The sequence below is a fragment of the Phyllopteryx taeniolatus genome, chromosome 21 (assembly GCF_024500385.1).
Source record: "Phyllopteryx taeniolatus isolate TA_2022b chromosome 21, UOR_Ptae_1.2, whole genome shotgun sequence".
Lineage (NCBI taxonomy): Eukaryota > Metazoa > Chordata > Actinopteri > Syngnathiformes > Syngnathidae > Phyllopteryx > Phyllopteryx taeniolatus.
Window position 1 is genome coordinate 7,752,319 of NC_084522.1, and position 22,500 is coordinate 7,774,818.

At 40.8% G+C, this 22,500-nt stretch overlaps 1 protein-coding gene across 6 annotated transcripts in view; it reads right to left on the reverse strand.

The window, feature by feature from the left end:
- trappc9 (trafficking protein particle complex subunit 9) overlaps window positions 1–22,500 on the reverse strand; it is a 121,515-nt gene that overhangs the window by 96,862 nt on the left and 2,153 nt on the right. For 2 of the 6 annotated variants that reach the window (XM_061759757.1, XM_061759754.1), the window contains 10 exons: window positions 22,308–22,500; window positions 20,575–20,720; window positions 19,650–19,775; window positions 16,841–16,867; window positions 15,195–15,316; window positions 12,557–12,682; window positions 11,538–11,754; window positions 7,482–7,625; window positions 1,631–1,757; window positions 133–278 (listed from right to left, as the gene is read on the reverse strand). The exon at window positions 22,308–22,500 is cut by the window's right edge. In XM_061759757.1, the coding sequence (XP_061615741.1) occupies window positions 133–278; window positions 1,631–1,757; window positions 7,482–7,625; window positions 11,538–11,754; window positions 12,557–12,682; window positions 15,195–15,316; window positions 16,841–16,867; window positions 19,650–19,775; window positions 20,575–20,720; window positions 22,308–22,500 (1,374 nt within the window). Of the gene's footprint in view, window positions 1–132; window positions 279–1,630; window positions 1,758–7,481; window positions 7,626–11,537; window positions 11,755–12,556; window positions 12,683–15,194; window positions 15,317–16,840; window positions 16,868–19,649; window positions 19,776–20,574; window positions 20,721–21,705; window positions 22,284–22,307 lie in introns of those variants that run through there. The other 4 variants (XM_061759756.1, XM_061759759.1, XM_061759755.1 and 1 more) reach the window with 4 other exon arrangements.

Genomic DNA, 22,500 nt, shown 5'->3' on the forward strand with positions numbered 1-22,500 from the left:
AAGCTTTGTGCAGTCAAGTTAAGTGCACCTCCTTGCCAGATCAACCCGGCTTCTCATCATTTCAAGGACATATGATGACGCCGCCGTTTGGCCCTGGAATGAATCGCCGTGTATTCTGTCAAGAGGTTTTACCGATCTTCTTGCAGCGCTCCTCTCCTCTGTTGTGCATGACGATGGGCGAGTAGATGAAGGGGCTGGCCGTGGACACGTTGGGACCCAGCAGGCCTTTCACCTTGTGGGGACGCAGACTCACTGGGAGGTTAAGAAGCTTCACCGACCTGAGAAATAATAGAAACAAAGGGGGACTAAAATACTAACTTCCAAGGGAGTATTTATTTACTCAACTTGAGTTAGTTTGAGGCTTCTATGAGGGGGCTTTTTTTTTAAAATTTATAGAATCAACCAATCACATTAGAACTGAAGTTAAATGTGAGTTAGTGCATACCTGCCACCATTGAAAGCGCCTCTGATTAGCCCCAAATAAATTTCACATGTTCAAGGAGGATTTTCCTGTTTTTTTTTCTTTGCTCTCTTGCAAAAGCCTGAAGGTTTTGTGGGAAACATTTACTCCATGAGGCCCCAGGTCCAGCGAAAGAAAAAGAGCCCCAAAGCATGATGCTGCCCCCACCATGCTTCACTGTAGGTACAGTGTTCTTTTAGTGATGAGCGGGTGTTGTGTTTGCACCAAACATATCTTTTGGAATTATGACCAAAAGGTTCAGCCTTCATTTCATCACACATTTTCCGACGTCTTTGAGAGATTTTGTTATGATCCACTTGACCTCCGCTCAGATGTTTGAGGTGTCACTAAAGCAGAAAGTTCTGCTTGACGTTGCTTTTCACAAAAAGCTTTTCTTCTCCACTTATTGCAACAGGTGTTTTTGGTGAAACCAGCCTATGTTCTACTGCTGAATATTTGAATACAAAGAATGGCAAAATTTGAAACAGGTGAAATAAGAGTCTACTCTTTCTTTTTTCAGTGTTTACATAGTCACAGAACATCATCTTGACAGATCAGTGAAAATGCTCCAGAACGGCTGCCATTATGTGGTTCTTTGCTCTGAAAATGGCTGGCAGAGAATGAAATGGGGGGGGGGGGGGACTTTTGAAATGATTTGTCTTTGTCTCATTTTTTTATATCACAAAACCTGGCATTTGAACAGGGGTGTATAAATATTCACTGTATACAGGGAGACTGGAAGTGGACAGAATATCCTTGGAAACGTTCATGGATCAAACACCTGTTGTGAATTTTGACGTTTAGCTCCTTGTTAGAGAACAGGAAATTGTGCATAACTTTAAACAGATCAAAAGTTTAGAAGATGTCAAATAAATTTTAGGTACATCCTCAAAATGCAGCCAAAGGCTCAATATCCCTTCCTTTGTATCAGTAGTATATATTCTATCTTTACAAAGACAATAATGCCCAATTTTGAATGCTACTGTGAGAGATCTTAATTTATACCCAAATTAATGTTATTGTGGTTGTGTGGCAGTGGCGCTTCGCTGGATTATACTGAGAGATGAGTCGGCTCCTGTATTTAAAGTTCATTAGATTGCGTAGTTGTTTCTAATGAATTGTCCAGTGAGTTTATTTCAGTGGCGTCATCCATTGACAATGCTCACTTACCGGACAATAGGGAGCTTTGTAAAAGGCACCGGTGGGAGTTTAAGGCCATCCGGTAGGGTGATGACCTCCATTCCACCCGGGCACTTGGAGGTGTAATTTTCCAGGCTCTGGGTCACTTCTTTTTTCTCTATAAAATGTAGAAACATCATACACTGTGTTTTTGATTGTTTGTTTTTCACTACCTAGGTTTCATATCCGTGCACTATAAATAAGTCAAACATTAATGACCTGTGCGGTGAGTCTCCCTCAGCAATACCGCGCAGAGTCTTCAAATAAAAATGTTAAGCCTTATTGTACCATGAATAGCTTTAAAAAGTGGAACATTACTGCTCACCCGGCCATAAAAATTGCTTTGGCTTCGCAAGGCTCAGGAGCGGCCGTCGTGCGGAGAAGGACACTTGCTTGCGAAGAATTTAAACAGCGTCTGTGGCGTGGCTTAAATTAGCTGATGAAAACCTCATTGTGATTATAAAAATCACAGCAAAACAATTCTCTAACGACATCATGCCCCAGTTTGGATATTTGTTTTTATATCTATTTATTTCGTCAACCTTTGTCCCAGTTTTCATACAACCACTCAGTTTTTGTTAAAAAAATAAAAATAATGAAAAAAAACTGCATAACTCGGAATCCTTCATCTAGCGTTCATCTAAATTGTAAGTTGTGTAGAAAAAGTTCAAGGGACAGCAAGGTGTATTCCACATTGCAACCTTATATATTAACAACTCAAGGCAATAATCGTCCCCTACGGCAACATCAGGCTAACACAGCCTGTCAAAAGTCACACTTTCAAAATAAAAGCAAGCAGTATAAAAACACAGTTTCAGTTTCACAATTTTTTTTGGCGACGTGGTGTCTTATTTAGCAGTCATACTCAAGAAACAAACACAAAATCGTTTGCAGGCGACTGCTAAATCAGCCACCATAGCGCCAAAGTGTGGTAAAACTGTTATTATACTGGTGTGCTTTTATTTTACAGGCCTGACTTTTGACAGAATGCGTTACGCCAACGTTACCCGAACTTGCCGAGTGTTGCTGAGCAGACTGGGAAGGTTTGTTATTATTTGCCTTAAAGCAACATAAATAACACTGAAATCAAGCACAACTGCATTTAGTGAGTGTACCTGCATAAAAGATTTCTCTGTGTACAAAGTGACACGTCGCAGTTCCAGCTGGAGCGCTCAATGTAGAAAAGACCGTTTCGTACCTGTTGGTCTTTTGCAGAAATGCAAAATGGCTTCATGCCGCACGAAGAGGGGCGAGGGCCTGTTTGTCACTGCTTGCAGCTTTAATTGACGAGTGTAAATCAGCGGCTTGGCGATGAAGTGCTGCCACCACCGAGGAAAATACAACTCGTGCTGTTAGTGTATTTTTTGTTGTTTTCCTTTTTTCTTACCACTCTAAGCTAGTTATAGCTGTTGGGCTCGTTGCAAGGCCATATTGTCATGGTAAACAAAACCGCACTGGGCATTGGATCAGCCCCTCAAAACAGGCTGAAAAAAGAAAAAAAGAAAAAGATTCTAGTGGTATAGTGACAAAAGCATGGCATGACATTATTATGCATGTCGTCTCCTTAAACTTTCCACATCAAGCTAATTTCGTCTGATTCAGGCCACTGCTTTTTCTAAAAACTCCGTATGAATACTTTGTATCTGACCAATCATGTTCGGCCTGGCTATTAAAATGCATCGCAGGCGATTCTATCAAAAGTGGACAAGTGCGTCGGCTCACACCTGGAATTAGAATGCGCCTCCAAGTGCTTCTGTAGTGACCACTACTGACTGGATCTCAATCCTCCGTTCTATATGCAAAATAAGTGTCCCCTTGAGTCCCCACCCCCACCCCCATTAGCAGGGATTACATGGCAACACGAGGAGAGATTTCAACCAACAAAGATGGGTTCTATCCAGTGAAGCCTCATCATTTACTTCTATAACAAACAATTATTTAGATGCATAGGAAAACGATTGGGATGCAAGAAATTTGGACTTTCCTGAGTAGAAATCTATTTAAAATGTGTATTGTGCTTATTTTGCATTCCACGTGCACCACAAAAGAGATTAATCACCAACATTGAATACTAGGTGCGGGTTTACAAAAACAAAACGAAAAAATAAACAATTTGCATTCACAAATCTTTGCCCAGCCCATCATGATTAATCTTTTTCGGAAACATTGTTGTGCTGCACGACTTTCACAACAAACAAACACGACTCTTCCAACCTCCATTAATATCCCTCTTTTTTTTTCTTTTACAGACTCCCGTTATGCATGTGGAAGTGTGCTTCAATTGTTACGACGTGATAAATGGATTGATTGCACTTTTTTTTTTTTTTTTTTTTTTAAATTGCAGGCAATTACAATTCTCAGCAGGTGGCGCAAACTTTTCATCAAGTTGTAAAAGAAAATTGTTTTTGTTTGAACCACTTCAACATTTTCAGTACAATGCACAAACAACTTTTGGATGGCCTCTTAAAGATATGTAATCCTTCAATATTTTGCAACAATCATTCCCCATTAAAACTAAGGTCGAGGCTTTTACAGACTTCTACAATCCCGCTTTGGAGCTGAAAGTGTTATTGCTTGTGGCATAGACATAAAAATTATTACCTGCCATTCTTCCTCCGAAGCTTTCTATACACATAGAAATTCCAGCACATTTCATCGGCGGGATTTACTCTGCTACGCGAGCGACCTAAAATGCGCTGCCTGACATCTTCAATGAGGCAAAATGCAGACAGATGTAGCAGTAATCAAGAGGAGGATGTCCAAAGTTGCACAAAGTAAAGACGAAAGATAAACTCAGCCAACAAGTTGACTCTTCATTGTAAATCAAATGAAGTTGATCCTCGGGAAATGTTCTGGCAGCTGAAAGTGAGTCGATGCAAATCTGATCTGCTGTTTACTCTAAGTTGGCCTCTGAAGTAAACCGGCAACCCCCCTGTCTGAGCTTAAAAATGTGGCAGGACGCATTAATATGGGTCCCACTCTGTTTGGCTGGATTTACACCGCATGGTTCCAGTGAATCTGAAGTTTTGCTCTCAAGTGCCCCAATTCGGATACGAGTCATGGCAGCGTGAATCAGGGAAAATAAGGCATGGAATCGGATATTTTTAGATCGGAATTAGGTCTCTTCTTAATGTAGATAAAAATCCAATACGTAAACGTATTTGGTCTAAGCACAAAAACAGCAAATAGGTCAGTTTTGAGTGAATAACAAAGGATAGGTGCCCCAAAAAAATTCTGCAAATTCCAAACGATGAAAACAACACTAATAAACAAAAAATGCCCGCTGTAAATCCAAATTACAATGAAAACTTTGTAAATATGGTACACGGTAAACCTTACCATATCGCATGTGTGTCACTTGAAACGTACATAAATTGACAATTGTTAAAGGCATTAAACTGGAATTGGGCACTTGGACCTACTGTTTAAATCTAGTATTAGAATAGACCGCTTAAAATATGACAAATGGTCTGAAACTGACAGCAAAGTGTGAGGTACGACTCAGCAGCTTAAGAGGATGAAGACCTCTTATGTTTTAAAGTTAGCTATAAAAAAGCTAAATGGATAGATTTTTACCTCCTACAATGTGTTGTAGTGAACACAACAGCGTAGCAATAACGGTCACATCAACATACAGGGTTTCGGACACGGCATGAATAGGCAAAAATCCATGAAAAAAAGACCCCAAAAAATTTTTAGAATTGCCTAGAAGAATTGCTTAAACTGTAAATATGTATGTCGCGTTCGCAACCCATAAATATAATAATTCTTCTCTAGTATATTATTATTATTTACAAAATTACAGTAAATATTTGTATTAAAGTATTTCTCAGCCTTAAATATATCAAACAAATGAAAAACAGTACATACGGCAGTAACTGAAATACATTCTTGTGCCAAGGGACAACATATTTCTACGTCAATGTGCAAACTAGCTCAATGTGGGCATTCGTAAAAATTTGACTTTCCACCAATCTGATCGGCGTTATCGGTATCGGCCGATAATTAGCATTTTATGCTGATCGGCTTTCATGTCATAAGTCGCCGATCCGATCACTGACGTCATCGATCGGCTCCGCACAAGACATTTAACTCAGTGTCTTTGTCGCGTATGAATCCAAAAACTAGTTTATTTTTAGCCTTGTCACGTGTCTTGTTGTGCAGTACTGTAACTACCTGACGGCCAATAAAGTTTTTTTCAATCTTGTCGGTGAAAAAACACGTCGGTGTGGGACTATTTTGCGGTGTCTCAGACACGTGTTTGCAGTCTGTGCACAACTGAAGTACGTCGTGGGGAGCGTCATCTAAATGCTTCAACACAAATTTGATCGAGCACCTGAAGAATGTACACGAGGATCATGCCGCGTTCAAGCAACGCAGCGTGGGGCGGGAGTGTCAAACGGACTCAAACTCTGGACAACACCCGTCCATATAGCCGGGACAGTGAGAAAGTTAGAGTAAGCGTGTCATTAACAGTATTTTATTAAAGTAATTTAATTGCAATAAGGTAATTTAATTACAGTAAGTTAGCACCCATTATTTCTGTCAGTTGTAATGTTGATTTGACCTAAACTTATGTCAGTGGCCAATCCTTGAACGCCCCCTAGAGGTCATTGGTGTTTTAACTTTTGTCTAAAATGCTCGAGAATAATTTGAGCTGGGACGGACGGCTCCAGCACGCCCGCAACCCTTGTGAGGATAAGCTGTACAGAAAATGGATGGATACACTATACAGTACACAAGTATATACAAATGAAGAAGTCATGTAAATAGACACATCGTTCCATCTTGTGATCGGATCGGCGATTGGTTATCGTTTTTTTTAAACTTGCTGAGCGGCCCCCAAAATCCTGATTGTGTAAAGCCCAGTAAAAATTTAACTATTTATGTCAGGACCCTCGTAACCCGAAGACCCCTACATTGCTTATTTTATTACTACTTATATTGGGAAGAGGGAATAATGGAGGCTCTGGCTGTTTTTCTATGATGTTCAACTTTTTCTCTGTGCTTTCCAAGACTCGAAATTTAGTCAAGCGTTCTCAATTTCTCCAGTCCTGCTGATAACTCTCATTAAACTTGCCGTTTCTCATCATAAAGATCTAAAACATGACTGGAGGCATTCAGGCGTCATTAAAGACGATGCATTCAGATCAAGCGGATTGTGAAAAAAATTCATGATCTAGAGCTGTCAGATAGTTTTCCAATATTGATGTGAATCAACAGGCGCACGGCACTGCGGCTACAAAAAGTCAAACACTACATTTGCAGTTAAAATAATATGCAGTAAGTTCATAACCAAGTACGCGAGAGTTGAAATTATGGCATTCGGTTGTATTGCGGATGTACAGTTCAGTGGCTGCTGCAGTTATTCTGTCCTGAATTAGCAGCGGCCTATAAAGAAAGCTGCGAAAGCTCTTTGTGCTCAAATGTAACGTTCCGTTCGCTAAGCTTGTTTCATCTCGTTCATAACGCAACTCCTCCTCCCGTATCCCCGTTTTCATTCATATGCTTCGAAGCCAAGCAAGGATTACGGTGGCCTCTATTGTGTGGCCAGAAGATTGTCCAGCTCATGCTGTTTCGGTAAAAGCTCAAACTGGCAGCCCAGGATTTCTGGTCAGAGCACAATGTTGCACTTTGTCCAAGAAGGAGGCGGCTTTGTTGTGCACCGCACACTAATGAGCACAGTGCTGCTATCACAAAAGGCCAGGGTGGCTGTTTCTAAATGTTTTTTTAAGCCTGTGTATAAAAATAAGCGCCTCAAAGGGTTTAAACAGAACATGTAATCAAGGCGTACTCCAGCGTCTTTCGAACTTTCCTATCTCTCTGTGTGTGGTCCACCGACCTTGATCGGACAGGAAGTCCAGCATGGTCTGCAGCAGGAAGGACAGGTGGCGTACAGAGAGGCCAGGGTTACCCATGCGGCGGGAGGCGTACACCAGCTCATGCAGGAGACGCATTTGAACGGCGGCCCAGCCACGGTGGGTGCCTGCGTGAGAGATAACAAGGAGAAAAGTCAGCACACATACAAGGCTCGCTGGTGACATCTAATGTTGAGCCGCGATCACTTAGGCTCATCATTTTCAGGAAATGTGCACAAACAATTTCTGGACAACAGGATATGGTCAAATAAAAATGCATATTTAAGTAGCATTTATATCAAAAACCGTGTAAAGTGAATTCAGTGATTTGTTCCTAAATACACTAAGCATTTGAAGATAATTGCTGAAAACATCTGCAAAGACTGAGAACTACTGTATGTAATACTTATTTGTGGAGATACAGCATTAAACTACCTTTTCACCATTTCAATTTTCTTGATTTTTTGGGGGGCATGACTAAAACATCGCCCCTCCCCCACCAGAAAAAAGATCTTGGACACCTTTTTTTGCATCACGAGTTATGCGGCGCATATGTGACATGCAATTAGCAAGGTAGGCATGTGTACACCCCGAAACCGCATCTTCCCCTTGGATAGGCAGTTGGTCTGGCCACTTTAGAGCGCCTCATTGTTTACTGTGAGGGCAGGCACGTCACCCAGAGAAAGGCAGAAGAAGAAAAAACAAAACTAAGAGTTTTGGTTTTAATGAGGAAAAATAGCAATGTACTGTATAAAAACATGTATAAAAGAATGTTAAGAAATAAACTGAATTTTTTTTAGACGCATCTCGTTTTCAAAGGGTAATGGAAGGCTTCTCAAATGTAATATTTTCTTGTGACGTCCAGGTGAAAGAATGTTAGTTATCAAGCTCATGACTCAAAAGTGCTCCTTCAAAGTGGTACCGCCACAGCCAGTGACACCCTAAAAGCATACCAGCCTAAAACCAACCGTTACATAAAACCCTCAGCACCCCCTACGAGATTGCCTGCTTCACTCCCAGCTGTCCGCTGTTGACTCACCGAGTGGGAAAAAGAAAGAGAAGCCAGAGGAAAAGGAAGTGGCGGGAGGGAAGGCTGACAGGGACCGCAGAGGAGAGGCGGGCGGATATTTGCAAAAACAATCTCGCAGAAACACGACTTGCAATAATGTCGAATCACATTCGAGATGCTTTTTAGTTGTCAGCGTTTTTTTTTCCGTGAAGTTTATTCCTTCTGGCTGCTGCTGCCTTCCGAACAAGCGCTAAATGCGATTCTTTCACGAGCAATGTTATCCGTTCTGAATCTGCGCACACAAAGCGGTCTAAAAATAAATTAGCTAACTTTCGGCCAAACACCCAAAAAAAATTGCTATAAGTGGTGCTTTCAAAATGGGTGAGTATCAATTAAGTGCACCATTAAGGGAAAAATTGTGGGGGGGGTCAGGATTTGTCTTGTGAAACTGCAGGGACGTGTACAGAGAAGGGTGAGCTCACTTGGGATTTTAGCACGGTCTTGAGCTACTTAAAAAGACATTAGTGCCACATCGCCGTCAAGCGCATCCGCCTCATTAGAATGCATCACCGAGCGTACTGCTTGACAAACTTACATCTCATCCCGGCCGCCTAAAGGCAAACAACACTGCTTCCCGCCAAGTGCACAGTCACACTTGGCGCGGCATGAGGAACAATCCTAATTTGGACCTGTACCACCATACAACAGATACCCATTTGTCTGTATAATATTGCTAAGATGACTGCATTGTTTACTGAGCTAACACTGACGGCCTCTTTATTCTGGTGGAATTCAGCAAAACCTCCGAAGCAGGGACCCAGTGGGACCTCCGAACCACTACTTGAGTTATATTATTATAAAGTAACAGTACTCTTAGTACAACATTTGTCTAATTTATTTATATATATATATCAGTCAATCAGAAGCATAACACGGAAAGCACTCTACTTCGGATGTTTCATTGTATTTATATAAGGAAGGTATACAGGTAATATATCCATATTGCTTATTTGTGTGATTTTGATAGCACAGTAACAGTAAAACCTGGATGGCCACATTAACTGAATCATTCAGCCTGCAGCTTGTTGCTATTCACCGCATAAAAAGGTCAAACGAAGCGAGCCATTGTACGAGACAAATCCTCTCTCCGTGTCTCTTAAATAGCGATCATGGGAGATAACACAGATGTCCCTGAGCCCTTGTGTTCGATCTTTTATGTTGCGAGCGCTCAAAAGGCTGTGGAGTGGCTGCAAAGAGCCAAGGGGTTGAGAGTCTGCCGAGGCCCGACAAAAGCGTCCGGTCTCTCTTTTGTGCGCTGTTTGCTTGAATGCAGAAAAGCCTGAAGAGGCACTCCTGGAAAGACGGCGAAACCTGACTATGTGATGCAGGATGCTCTTTGTCTGGTAAAGCTGTACTACTACCATACTCTACCAGTTGTGCTTTCTAAATCTGTCTGTATTACATAGCTAAATGATCAAACTTGAATGGGGTACTTTTGAAATGTTTGTATACAAACAGTGTGGTCTCTGGAATGCCTGCCCTCCAATCAAATCTTTCATTAAACAAACAAGTAAGTCTTTTGTGAGGTGCCTATTTCCGGAAATGTATCTCACGGAATTGGAATGAAACAATGGTCTTAATTTAGTACAGAATAACCGCCCCAACATGGAGTTTCTCTGCCAATTACTTGACGCATACACTGAGTGAAGATCAGCCATTTCCAAGCAAAAGGTAAGCTGAGCTGTATTGAGTTTTGATGGATGGAGAGATTGACCTTCCGGTAAGCAACACACATTCAAATGTTTCGCAAATTGTCAACAACAGAAGGCACAAGCGTAATGAAGTGCTGCCTCCAAGAGTGAAAATACAATTGATGCTGTTTTATGGCGGCTCGTTTGCGTGTTGCACAATTTTTTTCTCAAGTACCCACTCCCTAAGTCTGTCTCGAGTTTTCTCAGCATTCGCCCCGTAGTAGTGTGGGACAAGGTGTCCAAGGAGTCATTTTCATTAGACAGGACCCCGCTAATCTTAGCTCGAGGAGTGGAACTTTCAGGCTTAAAGTATAAAACAAATGTTCATATTTTTATTTTATTACATATGTTCGACACGATTTACATCTGCAAAATAAATATTGCTCAAATATGCTAACGTGTTTAAAAAGTGTGTGTTGAATACATTTTAATGTGTTTAAAGCACATGGGAGGGGTATCTCAAGGCTTAAACTAGAGGTGCAAGAATGAATCAATTAATCAACAACGATTTTGACAATTGATTAATCATTGCGAAACCTTGTTTAACTTAAAATTGTCCAAATCCTTGGAATTTCAGCCACTCAACAGGAAACATTCTCTGTTTTCTGTAGTCCTCCATGAAAGCAGACTGATAATCTTTGTGTTGAATCAAAATAAAACATGAGCTTTTACTTTGCTTTTATCCATTTTAAATTGTAAAAAAACTCAGTGACGGTGTGAATGTGGGTGCGAATGGTTGTCCACGTCTATATGTGCCCTGCGACTGACTGGTGACCAGTTCAGGGTGTAGTCCGCCTTTCGCCCGAAGTCAGCTGGGATAGGCTCCAGCGCCCCGTGACCCTAACCAGGATAAGCGGTGTTGAAAATGGATGGATGACTCCACATGCCTGTCTTGTTTGACTTTACATAGTGTATAAAAAAAACTCCCAGCATTGTTGGACTCTAGGACAAAATAAATAGTAGGATACAAAAAAAACAACTCATCCCTTTCTTTAGGTTTTGTAATGTACTTATGGCCAAGGAAAAAGCACAATCTCAAGACAATTCTTTGATGTTATGATCTCAATCTACACGGTTATCTGACTACTAGCTACCTTTTATTGCTCAGCGACTGTTTTTCTCAATGTCTTTATGTCTCAAAAGTATTCTCTATCAATTGACTGTCTGTTGTCGTACTAGAGCAGCTCCAACTACTGTAGACAAATTCCTTGTGTGTTTTTTTGGACAAACTTGTCAAAATAAAGATGATTCTGATTCTTATTTTCAATTTCCAGCACTACCTTTACTGAAGTCTTTGGGGTCGAGGGAAAGGCTGTATCCGGGCAGCGTCTCCAGCAGCAGCTTGTAGCAGGCCCTCCAGCCGGGCTCCGGGATGGTGGGGGCCACGCACTGCATGGCGGCGACACGCTTGAAAAACGCCGACTTGCGGCGAAAGCCGATCAGTTCGTACAGCTCGGACAGGATGCTGTAGCGCTGGATCTTCTCCTCCTCGGAGAGCTGCGAGCGGAAGCCAGAAGAAAAAAATAATAATAAATTATGTTGGAAACCACTCTTATGGTGTAGATCAGATGATGACAAGAAGTATGAGGAATATGATCAACTTGAGAGCAAGCACGTCCACCAAGGCCATACATCTCCTATAATGCTTATCCTTACTAGGGTCACCGTGTGAGCTGGAGCCTATCCTAGCTGACTTTGGGCTGGGTAATCCTCCGCAAATGTTTTTTTCTGTGGAACCTATCCCTCGCTATTTGCTGAATTCTAGGTTCTTGTGCCTCCCCAGGAGCATTGGTAACACGGATAGAACTCCTGCACTTTGCTGTCCTGTCAAATATTCATTGTTTTACACTAGACCGAAGCGCTACATAATCCTTTATTACCATTATCAGAATTGATGACATGCATCTACAGGTATTGTATGTTGTGTACCGTATGTATATGCGTGCTGAGCTGGAAGCTTTTTACTGCAATGTAGAAGAAGACAAAACGGTGGCCCCCACAGCACCCGCAGATTCACCTACTCGCAGACTGTATTTCATATATTTTAACACACATTTTGGGGGGGGACTTACACCCATTTTTCACAAAAACTATTTACTCGCATTTTTTTCAAAAACAATTTTTTTTTTCACGTCAATTATAACGGGCATAAAGTATTCGCAAATTTCACTATTCACAGTTAGGCCAGGTCCCTATCCCTCGAAAATAGTGGGCAGGTGTCCACTCTTTACCTTATTCCAAGTATACTCATGACTCAAGTCAAACAGAAAAAGTTGTTGGTCCCACCAAGATGGCGTACCTGTCCCAGGTTGATGTAAACGGCATTCTGCAGGAACTCCGAAGCCTCTCTAGCCCTCTTCTGAATGGCCAGCACCCGCACTGCCTTCACGCAGGCCTCCAGTTCGATCACGCCCGCATTCTTATACTGTGGAGGCAGATAAGAAGGAAGCGGTTTCTGCAAAGTAATTTTGACATCTGTTCCCACGTGGCAATAACATAAGCACTCCCTTCTCTGAGCTCTGTGCTGATGAAAGGAAAAACATTTCACTTTGTCTTTTTTAAAAATTATTATTTTAGTTTCCGTGTGGTCCTGTTTCCACTGAGACAAAAAACTTGATTTATCTTTCCCTCCACTTCCACACTCATTGTCTGCTCATTAAAATTCAATTAATAACTGAACAGCTGTGTAATTTCATTGTGAAAGAACTAGCTACAGGTAGGGGGCGTGCAAAAAAAAAAGACAATTATAATAATGAAGATAAAGCTCTGGGTCCTCAACAGGTAATGAGCATTTTCAGCGCTCCGTAAGCTCTGAGGGATATACAATCCCCTCCAAAAGTATTGGAACGGCAAGGTCAATTCCTTTGTTTTTGTTGTATACTGAAGACATTTGGGTTTCAGATCAAAAGATGAATAGGACACAAAGGTTCAGAATTCCAGAATTGCAGCCACCCACTTTTCAAGAGAGCATAAGTATTCGAACATGTGACTGATGGGTGTTTCTAGTTGTTCAGGTGTTGCCTTTTAGGTTGATTGCTTAAACATTAGATAGTGCTTGTTTTTGGCTTTGGGTTTCACATGAAAATTGCATTTGCTGTTAAGCAAACATGAAGACCAGAGAGCTGTCTATGGGAGAAAAGTAAACCATTTTGAAGCTGAGAGAAGAGGGAAAAATCGATCAGAGCTATTGCACAAACATTGGGCAGAGGCAATAAAAAAATTTGGAATGTCCTGAAAAACAAAGAAACTACTAGAAGAGGGTGGCCAAGCGTAACAACAGCAGTTGATGGCAGAAACATTGTGAGAGCTGTGAAGAAACACCCAAAGACAACAGTCAGTGACATCATTGCCAACCTCCACAGGGCAGGGGTGAATGTAGCACAATCCACTGTTTGAAGAAGACTTCGAGAGAATAAATATACAGGCCATACGACAAGATGCAAACCACTCATCAGCAAAAAAATTAAAAAATCTGAAGGCCAGATTGGATTTTGCAAAGAAGAACAGAGATAAGACACAAAAATTTTGGAACAAAGTTTTCTGGACCGATGAGACCAAGATAAACCTCTACCAAAGTGATGGAAAGGCCAAAGTATGGAGAAAGAAAGGATCTGCTTATGTTCCAAAACACACAAGCTCATCTGTGAAGCTTACTGGAGGTAATGTCATGGCTTGGACTTGCATGGCTTCTGAAACGGGCTCACTAGTCTTTATTGATGATGTAACTCATGATGGTAGCAGCAGAATGAATTCAGAAGTCTACAAAAACATTTTGTATGGCAATTTACAGAAAAATGTATCCAAACTAATCGGGAGAAGCTTCATCAAGCAGCAAGACAATGACCTTAAACACACTGCCAACACAAGAATGTGGAATTATGCACCTTTGTCTCATCTTCATCTTTTGATCTGAAACCCAAATGTCATTAGTATACAACAAAAACACAGTTATTGACCTTGCCATTCCAATACTTTTGGAGGGCAGGCCTGTTCTTATGTATTTTTTGTTTCAATACATCTTGGAAGTACAGCAACCGCTGACTCATAAAGTTTGATTCCCAGGGCGTAAACCTGCTCGTGTGCGTGTGTTTGCAATGTCCCCCACGTCCAAGTGAGTAATAAACAGCAGCTGTCAGCAGCAACAACTCAACATATTGCCCTCAAACTCAGTACCATCAATCTAATACTGCCCCCTCGTGCTTTGGGTGGTTATAACTAGTCAGATTTGACACTATCTTATGGCTTGTTACTATAAATTCTTAATTTAGTGGTCAAAAATGACCATACATATATTTTTTGTTCCCCACCCCTTCGGTTATAAAACGCATAAATAGTTTTGCTTTGCTTTTGACTGATACCAAACAAGCTTGAAAACTGCCACAGATCTTATAAAAATAAGACACTTGTGCGTGTTTATTCTACTTGACCTTTTTTGTTTTATAATGTATATTTTTATTTATTCATTTTATAGTATGGTTTTTTTCTCATTTATAATGGGTGATAACGGAAAATAGGTACAAATGTTTCGCTAAATAATTTGTTTGGGCTTATGCTTGTCATTTTCTACAAATGCAGTTTAAAAAAATGTCTTTTTTTCTACTATGACATTTTGAATACAAAATGTATTATTTATATGTGAAAAAAAATCCCAATAAAAATATTTTAACCAAAAAATCTAGGACTCTCGCTAGTATGCAAATGAAGAATTACTGCTCAAGTACAGTTCAGATGTATTTAACTTTAAGTTCAATATGTTTGCATTTCATATTTTAGACCTGTTTTTTTGTATTTATTTGCAATTATTACTTAGCTTTTATATGCACAACATTTTTTATTAATAGCACCAAAAATATCTATTTTTTAAAAATAAACTCCAAATCTGACAGGCATGGATGACCACGATTCCACAAATTCCGCATTTAACATTTTTGAAATACCTTTCCATAGTAGGAGATTGCCTCTTTGTACTTCTCAATAATATCCTCCGGGCTCAGGCAGTTCTTCGCCCGTCCGATCTCGGCACTGGTGTCGGCGCTGATGCCGTTGGCTGTGAGGGCACCTGCACTCAGGAAAATGGGACGAAGAGCAGATTAGTTTGGGATAGGAGGCGGCACAGCACGGTCTGCTGCCAGACTGACGAAATGGGAAAAGGAAGCCAACAGAAGGGACTTGACTCCACTGCTCAACGCATGAATAACCCAGAAATGCAAACAAAACACTCAGGTCAGCTGTGCAGAATGTGTGTGTCATATCTAATACGTGATCAAGGAGCTTCCTTCTCGAGGTGGGCTAACCTTGCACTTTTTATGATTTGATGGAAAATGAAAAAGTGAATCTTTCAACCAGAAAATAATCAAGATCTAGTTCAAGGTTCAATTGTGTTTTTATCTAAGTGTTAAATAAAACAAGAAAAAAATGTTTCAGTAACATGCTTCAACAAAAGTGACCCTTCCATAAGTGAGATTTTGCATACACCGAAATGGTACTGCCACTTGCTGGTGCTTCTAAAACATATAGAAACTTGACTTTTTAATTGCTTATATGCAAATATTTGGGTTTCTGGAGTGACTGCACACCAATCAAGTGTGAAATTAAACAAGCAAGTAAATCTTTTGTGCGCTGCCTATTTCCAAAAGTGTGGCTGTGAGCAAGCCACACTTAACTCTGATATAACTGCAGCTAGTTTGCATAATATCGGCCCTACAGTTTATCCGCCAATGACTTGGCAGCTAGACTCGGTGACGATCCGATTCTTTCAAGCAACAGATAGACAAAGCCAAAAGCCAAGTACAGCTGCACAGCTGGATGCACAGATAAGCGGCACATAGTTTTTGCCGACATGGGATCTGATATTTGCGTTTGCCGCCGTGTCCGCTGCATGCGCCACATGAACAGATCCGCTACACTAAATTGACAAATGTAGTTTGGCGGCTCGATGATGAAGCCCTGCCTCCACAAGTGAAAATCACACGGGGAATTCGCCAGCTCTACGGTAAATTGTGTTTGCAGGGGTGAATATGCAGCTGGGAGGAAGATACAAGATCGTATTTTAGGAAGCTTATCAACTCAATTCATACTAGTTCCATTGGCAGATTTGTTTTACTTATTGTAGGAACAAAATGTCTTGCTTTAAGTGAAAAAGTCTGCCAATTGAACTATACCGCCCCCTCAAAACGGGCTAATTTCAATGTGGGTCTAAAAACGTTGAAGTGTTCTATAATTGGTGATCCTCGGGATATTTTGACCCAAGCTTGTCACAGAAATATTGTTAAGACACCATGGAACTGCTTTAAACTTAGAAGAAAAATACATAATGTCTCCTTTAACTAGCTTGTCTTTAAGTCTAATAATGGCAAGTAATTTTAATTCCCAAGGATAAGGAATACTTTTAAACATGAAAAATAAAAAATACAAAATCAATTAAAACATGTTGAACAAATGTGGGACAGCAATGGCAATAATCAAACTAATAAAATGATTTCCAGGAATTAGGATGCCTATGATTTGGGATGAAGTTTGAAACACATGCAACCAGGCAGAGGAGGTGCAACTAGAAGAGGCTACGCTTGGTTAAAAGTCATACCTGGGTCAATGAGAACCTCCTGAGCCCCTACAGAGAGAGAGAGAGAGTGAAGGTTGACACAAAGGGCAATGTTAGCAGTGTTAGTCCGCAGGCTCCACTCAATAGGTTTCTACTGCTCTTATAAACTCGATTTTTAAAGTTTTCCAACATATTAAACCTGTGGTTATTTACATATACAAAATTGTACATACTCTGGAAGGTACTAAAGTATGAACAAGTGGTTTTCAAAGCATGAGGCAAAAGACGTGCAGCAGCTTGAGGGGGGGGGGGGAAGGAAGGAAAGAAACTGCTAAGCTAACTTCAGCTACACTTCAAAGGCAAAATGGATCAGGCCGCGTTTTGTTCTCAGAGGTGAGACTCACTCTTTTGAAAAGCAGTCAGGCATTTTTTGTTTAGCGAAAGTAGACGTACAAAGGTAAACGCATAAGCCTATCCCGTCACCTTGTTGTGAAAAACAATTAGTAATTCAAGTGTTTTGAAAGGGTTTTCAAGCACCTCTAGGAACACTTTAAGCCAAGGGTGGGCAATTTCTTGTCAAATTGTTTATTTTAAGAAAACAATGATCATTCCCATTTGTAATGCTATTCATCATTTCATTAGAATTGATTGACCAACTAATTAATAAAATAAAAATGTTAAAAACATGTATCAAATTGTTTATTTTACTGATGTTCTTATTTTATTATTGATAACTCAAACAATTGTTCAATGAGAAATGAATTAAAAGTAAATAATGTATAAATACAATATTATTGCAAACTTACCCACTGTGGGACTAATAAAGGTTATCTTCACTTTTAATCAAACTTCTTGGTGGGCCCAATCAAAGAACTGAAAACCTTGCCCACCTCTGCTTGTACCAAAAAAAAAATTCTTTTTTTTTTTTTTTTAAATTCCCTTAAACACAAAATAATTGGTTGAATTTTGTCCCTTTGAATAAGTCTATGAAAAACGGACCATCTTCGTAGAACTAAAACGAAGTCTATGAAAAACGGACCATCTTTGTAGAACTAAAACGAAACCCTTTATTTGTCTCCTTATTAATTAGGCGATGGACATGCTTCAAACGCAAAGGCCAGAACTCGGGATCGGGATCCTATGGACATGAACTCAGGTATATACTGTATCTAATCAGCCAGGAGGCAACCGAGGTCGGGGGGGGGTGGAAGATGATTGAAGTGATTGTGATGTTGGCAGGGCTCGTCTTGGTAGTGCCAGAAAGGCCGCTTGCCAGATATCTGATCTGCCGTGATTGGGGTCGATTAAAGCAGACCTCTCTGACAGCCCTAATTATTAAAAGTGAATAAGGAACACTCGGCCTTTTATGATGAGCTCACTCGAGAATGTGGGATAAAAATAGATTTCACAAAGGCGAACGTCAGAGTGAGACAGGGTTGAAGTTAATTGGAACGGAACACCATGTTAAGTCTGTGTTAATAAACGGGAAGCAACAAATGAAGCAGTGGAAGTGTAACACATTGAAAAAAAAATTGGTTCCAAACATTCATGAATAACTATTTGCTCTAAAAGTGGCTTCTGCACTAATAGAGTGTTTCCCAAACTTTACTGGCACATATGACACGAGAAAAATCTCACTGCACACCACCGAACAAAAATGTCACACCGAGTGTATACATCCATCCATCCATTTTCTGAGCCGCTTCTCCCCACAAGGGTCGCGGGCGTGCAGGAGCATATCCCAGCTGTCATCGGGCAGGAGGCGGGGTACACCCTGAACTGGTTGCCAGCCAATCGCAGGGCACATAGGAACAAACAACCATTCGCACTCACAGTCATGCCTACGGGCAATTTAGAGTCTTCAATTCATGCATGTTTTTGGGATGTGGGAGGAAACCGGAGTGCCCGGAGAAAACCCACGCAGGCACGGGGAGAACATGCAAACTCCACACAGGCGGGACCGGGGATTGAACCCGGGTCCTCAGAACTGTGAGGCTGACGCTCTAACCAGTCGCCCACCGTGCCGCCTGAGTGTATACAGTGTTTGAATATTTATGGCATAGAAGTGGGTTTTTTTTCATACAAATATTTATTGAAATACTGACTTTACTACTGCTTCAGTTTCGGTTACGATGTGTTCCAACTTGTGTACAAATTTGTGACCTCCTTTCTAATAAACACCTTAACCCCTAATAAATTCCTGGTACTCTGCAGTTGAGTTAAGCCACAATTTAAGGAAATAGCATGTTTTGAGAAAGAAATTAACTGGTTTTATGAAGTGTTATTAAGCGAAACGTCACACACACTTTCGTACATTAGTGTGTTGTGCCTTTAAATGGCCTGGCCTCCCTAGAGAATGCCTTGTAGCTCTCTCGCTGCACAACAAGCTACAGCAGCGGATACTGAGGAGGGCTTACCTAAACAGCGATATCTCACCGGACCTCACACACACATACACTGCTCAGGGATTCTAAATAGCACAATCACTTGCACGTTTTTACATTCTTGGGAGCCATAAAGGTTCCACCGTCCTTAATTGCTCAATCTTTTCTCACATCGCTGCATTTGTGGAGAGCCTGAAGCTCACTCATAACGTAAGTATACTCACAAGTCAAAATCATCCGAGTGACAGCTCGTAAGTCGAGATGCCACTGTAATATGAATTGGATCTGCTCACAAAAATGGATTCCAGTAATTGTACATAATTTGATGTCATACAAAGTAAACAAGAAGGACAAGAAATGCAATACTCAAAGCCGTTAAAACCAAAAGTAAATGGAACAAAAACCCTCTGTATGAAGTCTACTTTTATTTAATCCTGTCCAAATGAGACAGCAGTTTACTATCTCACCTGGTCTGTGGCGTTTCCCTGCATCAGCTGGCTGAGAGATATTTGCCTTGTGCATGAGCGTCCTCCCCGCCGTGCCTCCGGGATAGTGGATTATGACAGATGCCGAACAAAGACCTTCCAACGCAGCTGGAAAACAACAATAAAAACAATAAAAAGGGAGAAATTATGGAAAATTTGATTTTTTATTTCTTGCTTACAAATAAGTGCTGTGAGATTCTCCAATTTTAAATAGGTGTCTGAATCAATAAAGGTTGTGAAACATTGGTAGGGTTCATCAACTTTTTGGGCCTAGGGATCGCTTACAGGGGACAATTATTTTCCAAACATCCTTTCATAATCCTAACATCATTTAAACAAAACTACCATGTGTACCCCTAAATGCCATAGGAATTAAAAAGTTGTCCATTTGTGAAAAGTCGTAATGTTACAATAACAAATTCATATTTGAGGGGGAAAAAAGCCATACCGTAAAGTTATAAGAACAAATGCATTTTGTCGGGATAAACAGTAATAATCTAATGACAATAAAGTTGTATTTTTAAAAGATAAAGTTTAATGGGGGGGGGGGGTCATTTTAACAAGTGGAATTTAGAAAATACAACTGCTTTCATAATATTATGCCTTTTATTATGGAAAAGATGCCTTTATCTCTATCACAATTATAGCAGCGCTTTTAAAGCAGGGAGAAGTAACAGTTGTTGTTTTTTTAATACACCTGTGTCCCCATATGAAGTTATGAGCTTTTTTTTTTATGATATGACGATTAATTGACGAGTTGTTGTTATTTATTTTTTCAGACCCCATCGCCAATTTGAGAACCAGCAGTCAAGAATTCAGAGGAACGCGCAGTTTGAAGGTGTGCACTGAGGTCCCAAACACAACACTTCGTCCCACTCCCAGGAGCCGTGCTGTGTCACAGCCTTACCCCCCAACCACAGGAAGTCATTAACACCCCTGAGCAGCTCCACGGCCATGTGGTAGTGAACCAGGGCGTCCTGCAGCATGCCCGCCTGGAGACACAAGTCGCCGACGTGCTTCCTCATGCGTCCCTGGCAGCGCTTTTTATAATGCCTGAAGAGCAAAGGAGGGGAAATGGTGACAGTGTTTCCGACAGGTATCACAGAGATAGCCTAAACTATACAACAAAAGCATTTTGCTACTGCTGAGTTGGATTTCAGCTGGGAATCGGAGAGGAGAAATATACTGAGGGGGTTAGCACAGGCAAAGGAGAGCACTGAAACAAGGACTGCTGTGACACAAATTCGATCACTCCAGTAAATACAGTGAAAGGGACAAAGTCCAACACAAAAAGTCACGCTGGTTGACCTCAGAGTTGTTTTCATTTCAAAACGTGAAAGAAATAATGCAACGTGAATTCATTTGTTCTTTCCTACATAAACAAACACAAAAAATGGAAAATTGTTCCTTTAGCTGCCCGCTGAGCTATGGTGTCATGCACATAATGCGTGGTTTCCACTACACTGCCACTATATTTTCCAGAAAATGGTACTTTTCGGCCTGTCAACTGTGTAGCATGCACTGCGATTGTTGATTTTATAGAGCACTTCAGGTGGACAAACATCAAAATAAGGCAATCAAATGAAAGTTAACCAACCAGTAAAACTACCTAATGAGTCAAAATGGAGGGCCATACTTCCACAAAAATATCGATTATGGCCATTTAATGGACTGAAAACATTCAATGCAGACACTTAATAACATTTTAGTCAAGGTGACAATGTTGCTTAAAAGATATGAAATAGTATATGAACATGTAGTCTGTATAAATCCACATTAGTGTAGATTTGACAGATTACCCATTTTGTGGCATATATAAGCATCAATTACTGTACATTTGTTTGTACAAATATAATGATCACAACAAAAATAGCTCATAAGAGTTTGATTTAAGAGCTGATATCTAGCCATTTTCCACACTCCATCAAGTCTATACATATCTGTCTGTTGTATTCAATACTAGGGGAGGAAACGGTTTGGAATCATGAGGTTCGTTTGGGATTGACACGGGCTACACAGAGGAAGTCTAATGTCTCACCTTTTTGCACCCGAAAATAAACTCACAGGACAGTATGAAAGAAAAGAAGGCAGAACAAAATAAAGCAAGGTGAACAAACAAAAATGAAGATGGAGAACACATAAAATCAACTTTGAACATTCGTAAGAGGGGTGTCCAAACTTTCTTCCAGGGGCCGCAGACAAAAAAAATAAACTAAAATTAAGAAATGCAAGGGCCACTTGGACATTCTTCACCTTTAATCTATTTAACACACTCTCATGATGCAGCTACTAATAGCCCTCATGTGAAGGTGGTTTGTTTGTATGGAATACAGTCTTGGATGTATCATGGGCTCTTGATTATGTTCGATGCGTTACGATCCTCTCCGTTTTAAATGAGCACTTAAAGGTAGTGCCATCTTGTGGCGTCTATAAGTAATTACAAACCACTTTTAGGGTGGTGTCAGTTAATCTCAGATTTTCCCCATTCGCGGCAGTGTTCGATCCCCATTCTCCAGCATGAAGGCAAACATTACAGCTCATGGCAATTGTTAACTTCAGTATATGCCGTGGGCTGCTAGAAAATGGTGAGCAAAAAGCCCTCAGACCTTTGTTTGGACGCCCCTACAAAATTGCACTCACCTGCTGTCAGTGTCCAAACCCACAAAGTCCTTTTTCTCAAAGGGCACACAGAGCAGAGGGATCTTGTCGCCCGACTTGTCGATGGCACGGTCCAGCCGTTTGGACTCCAGGACGATAAATATGGACTCCACGAAGTCCTCCACCCTCTTCTCCACGTCGGAGCAGTCTTCGAAGCTGGGGTAGAAGGCCACGT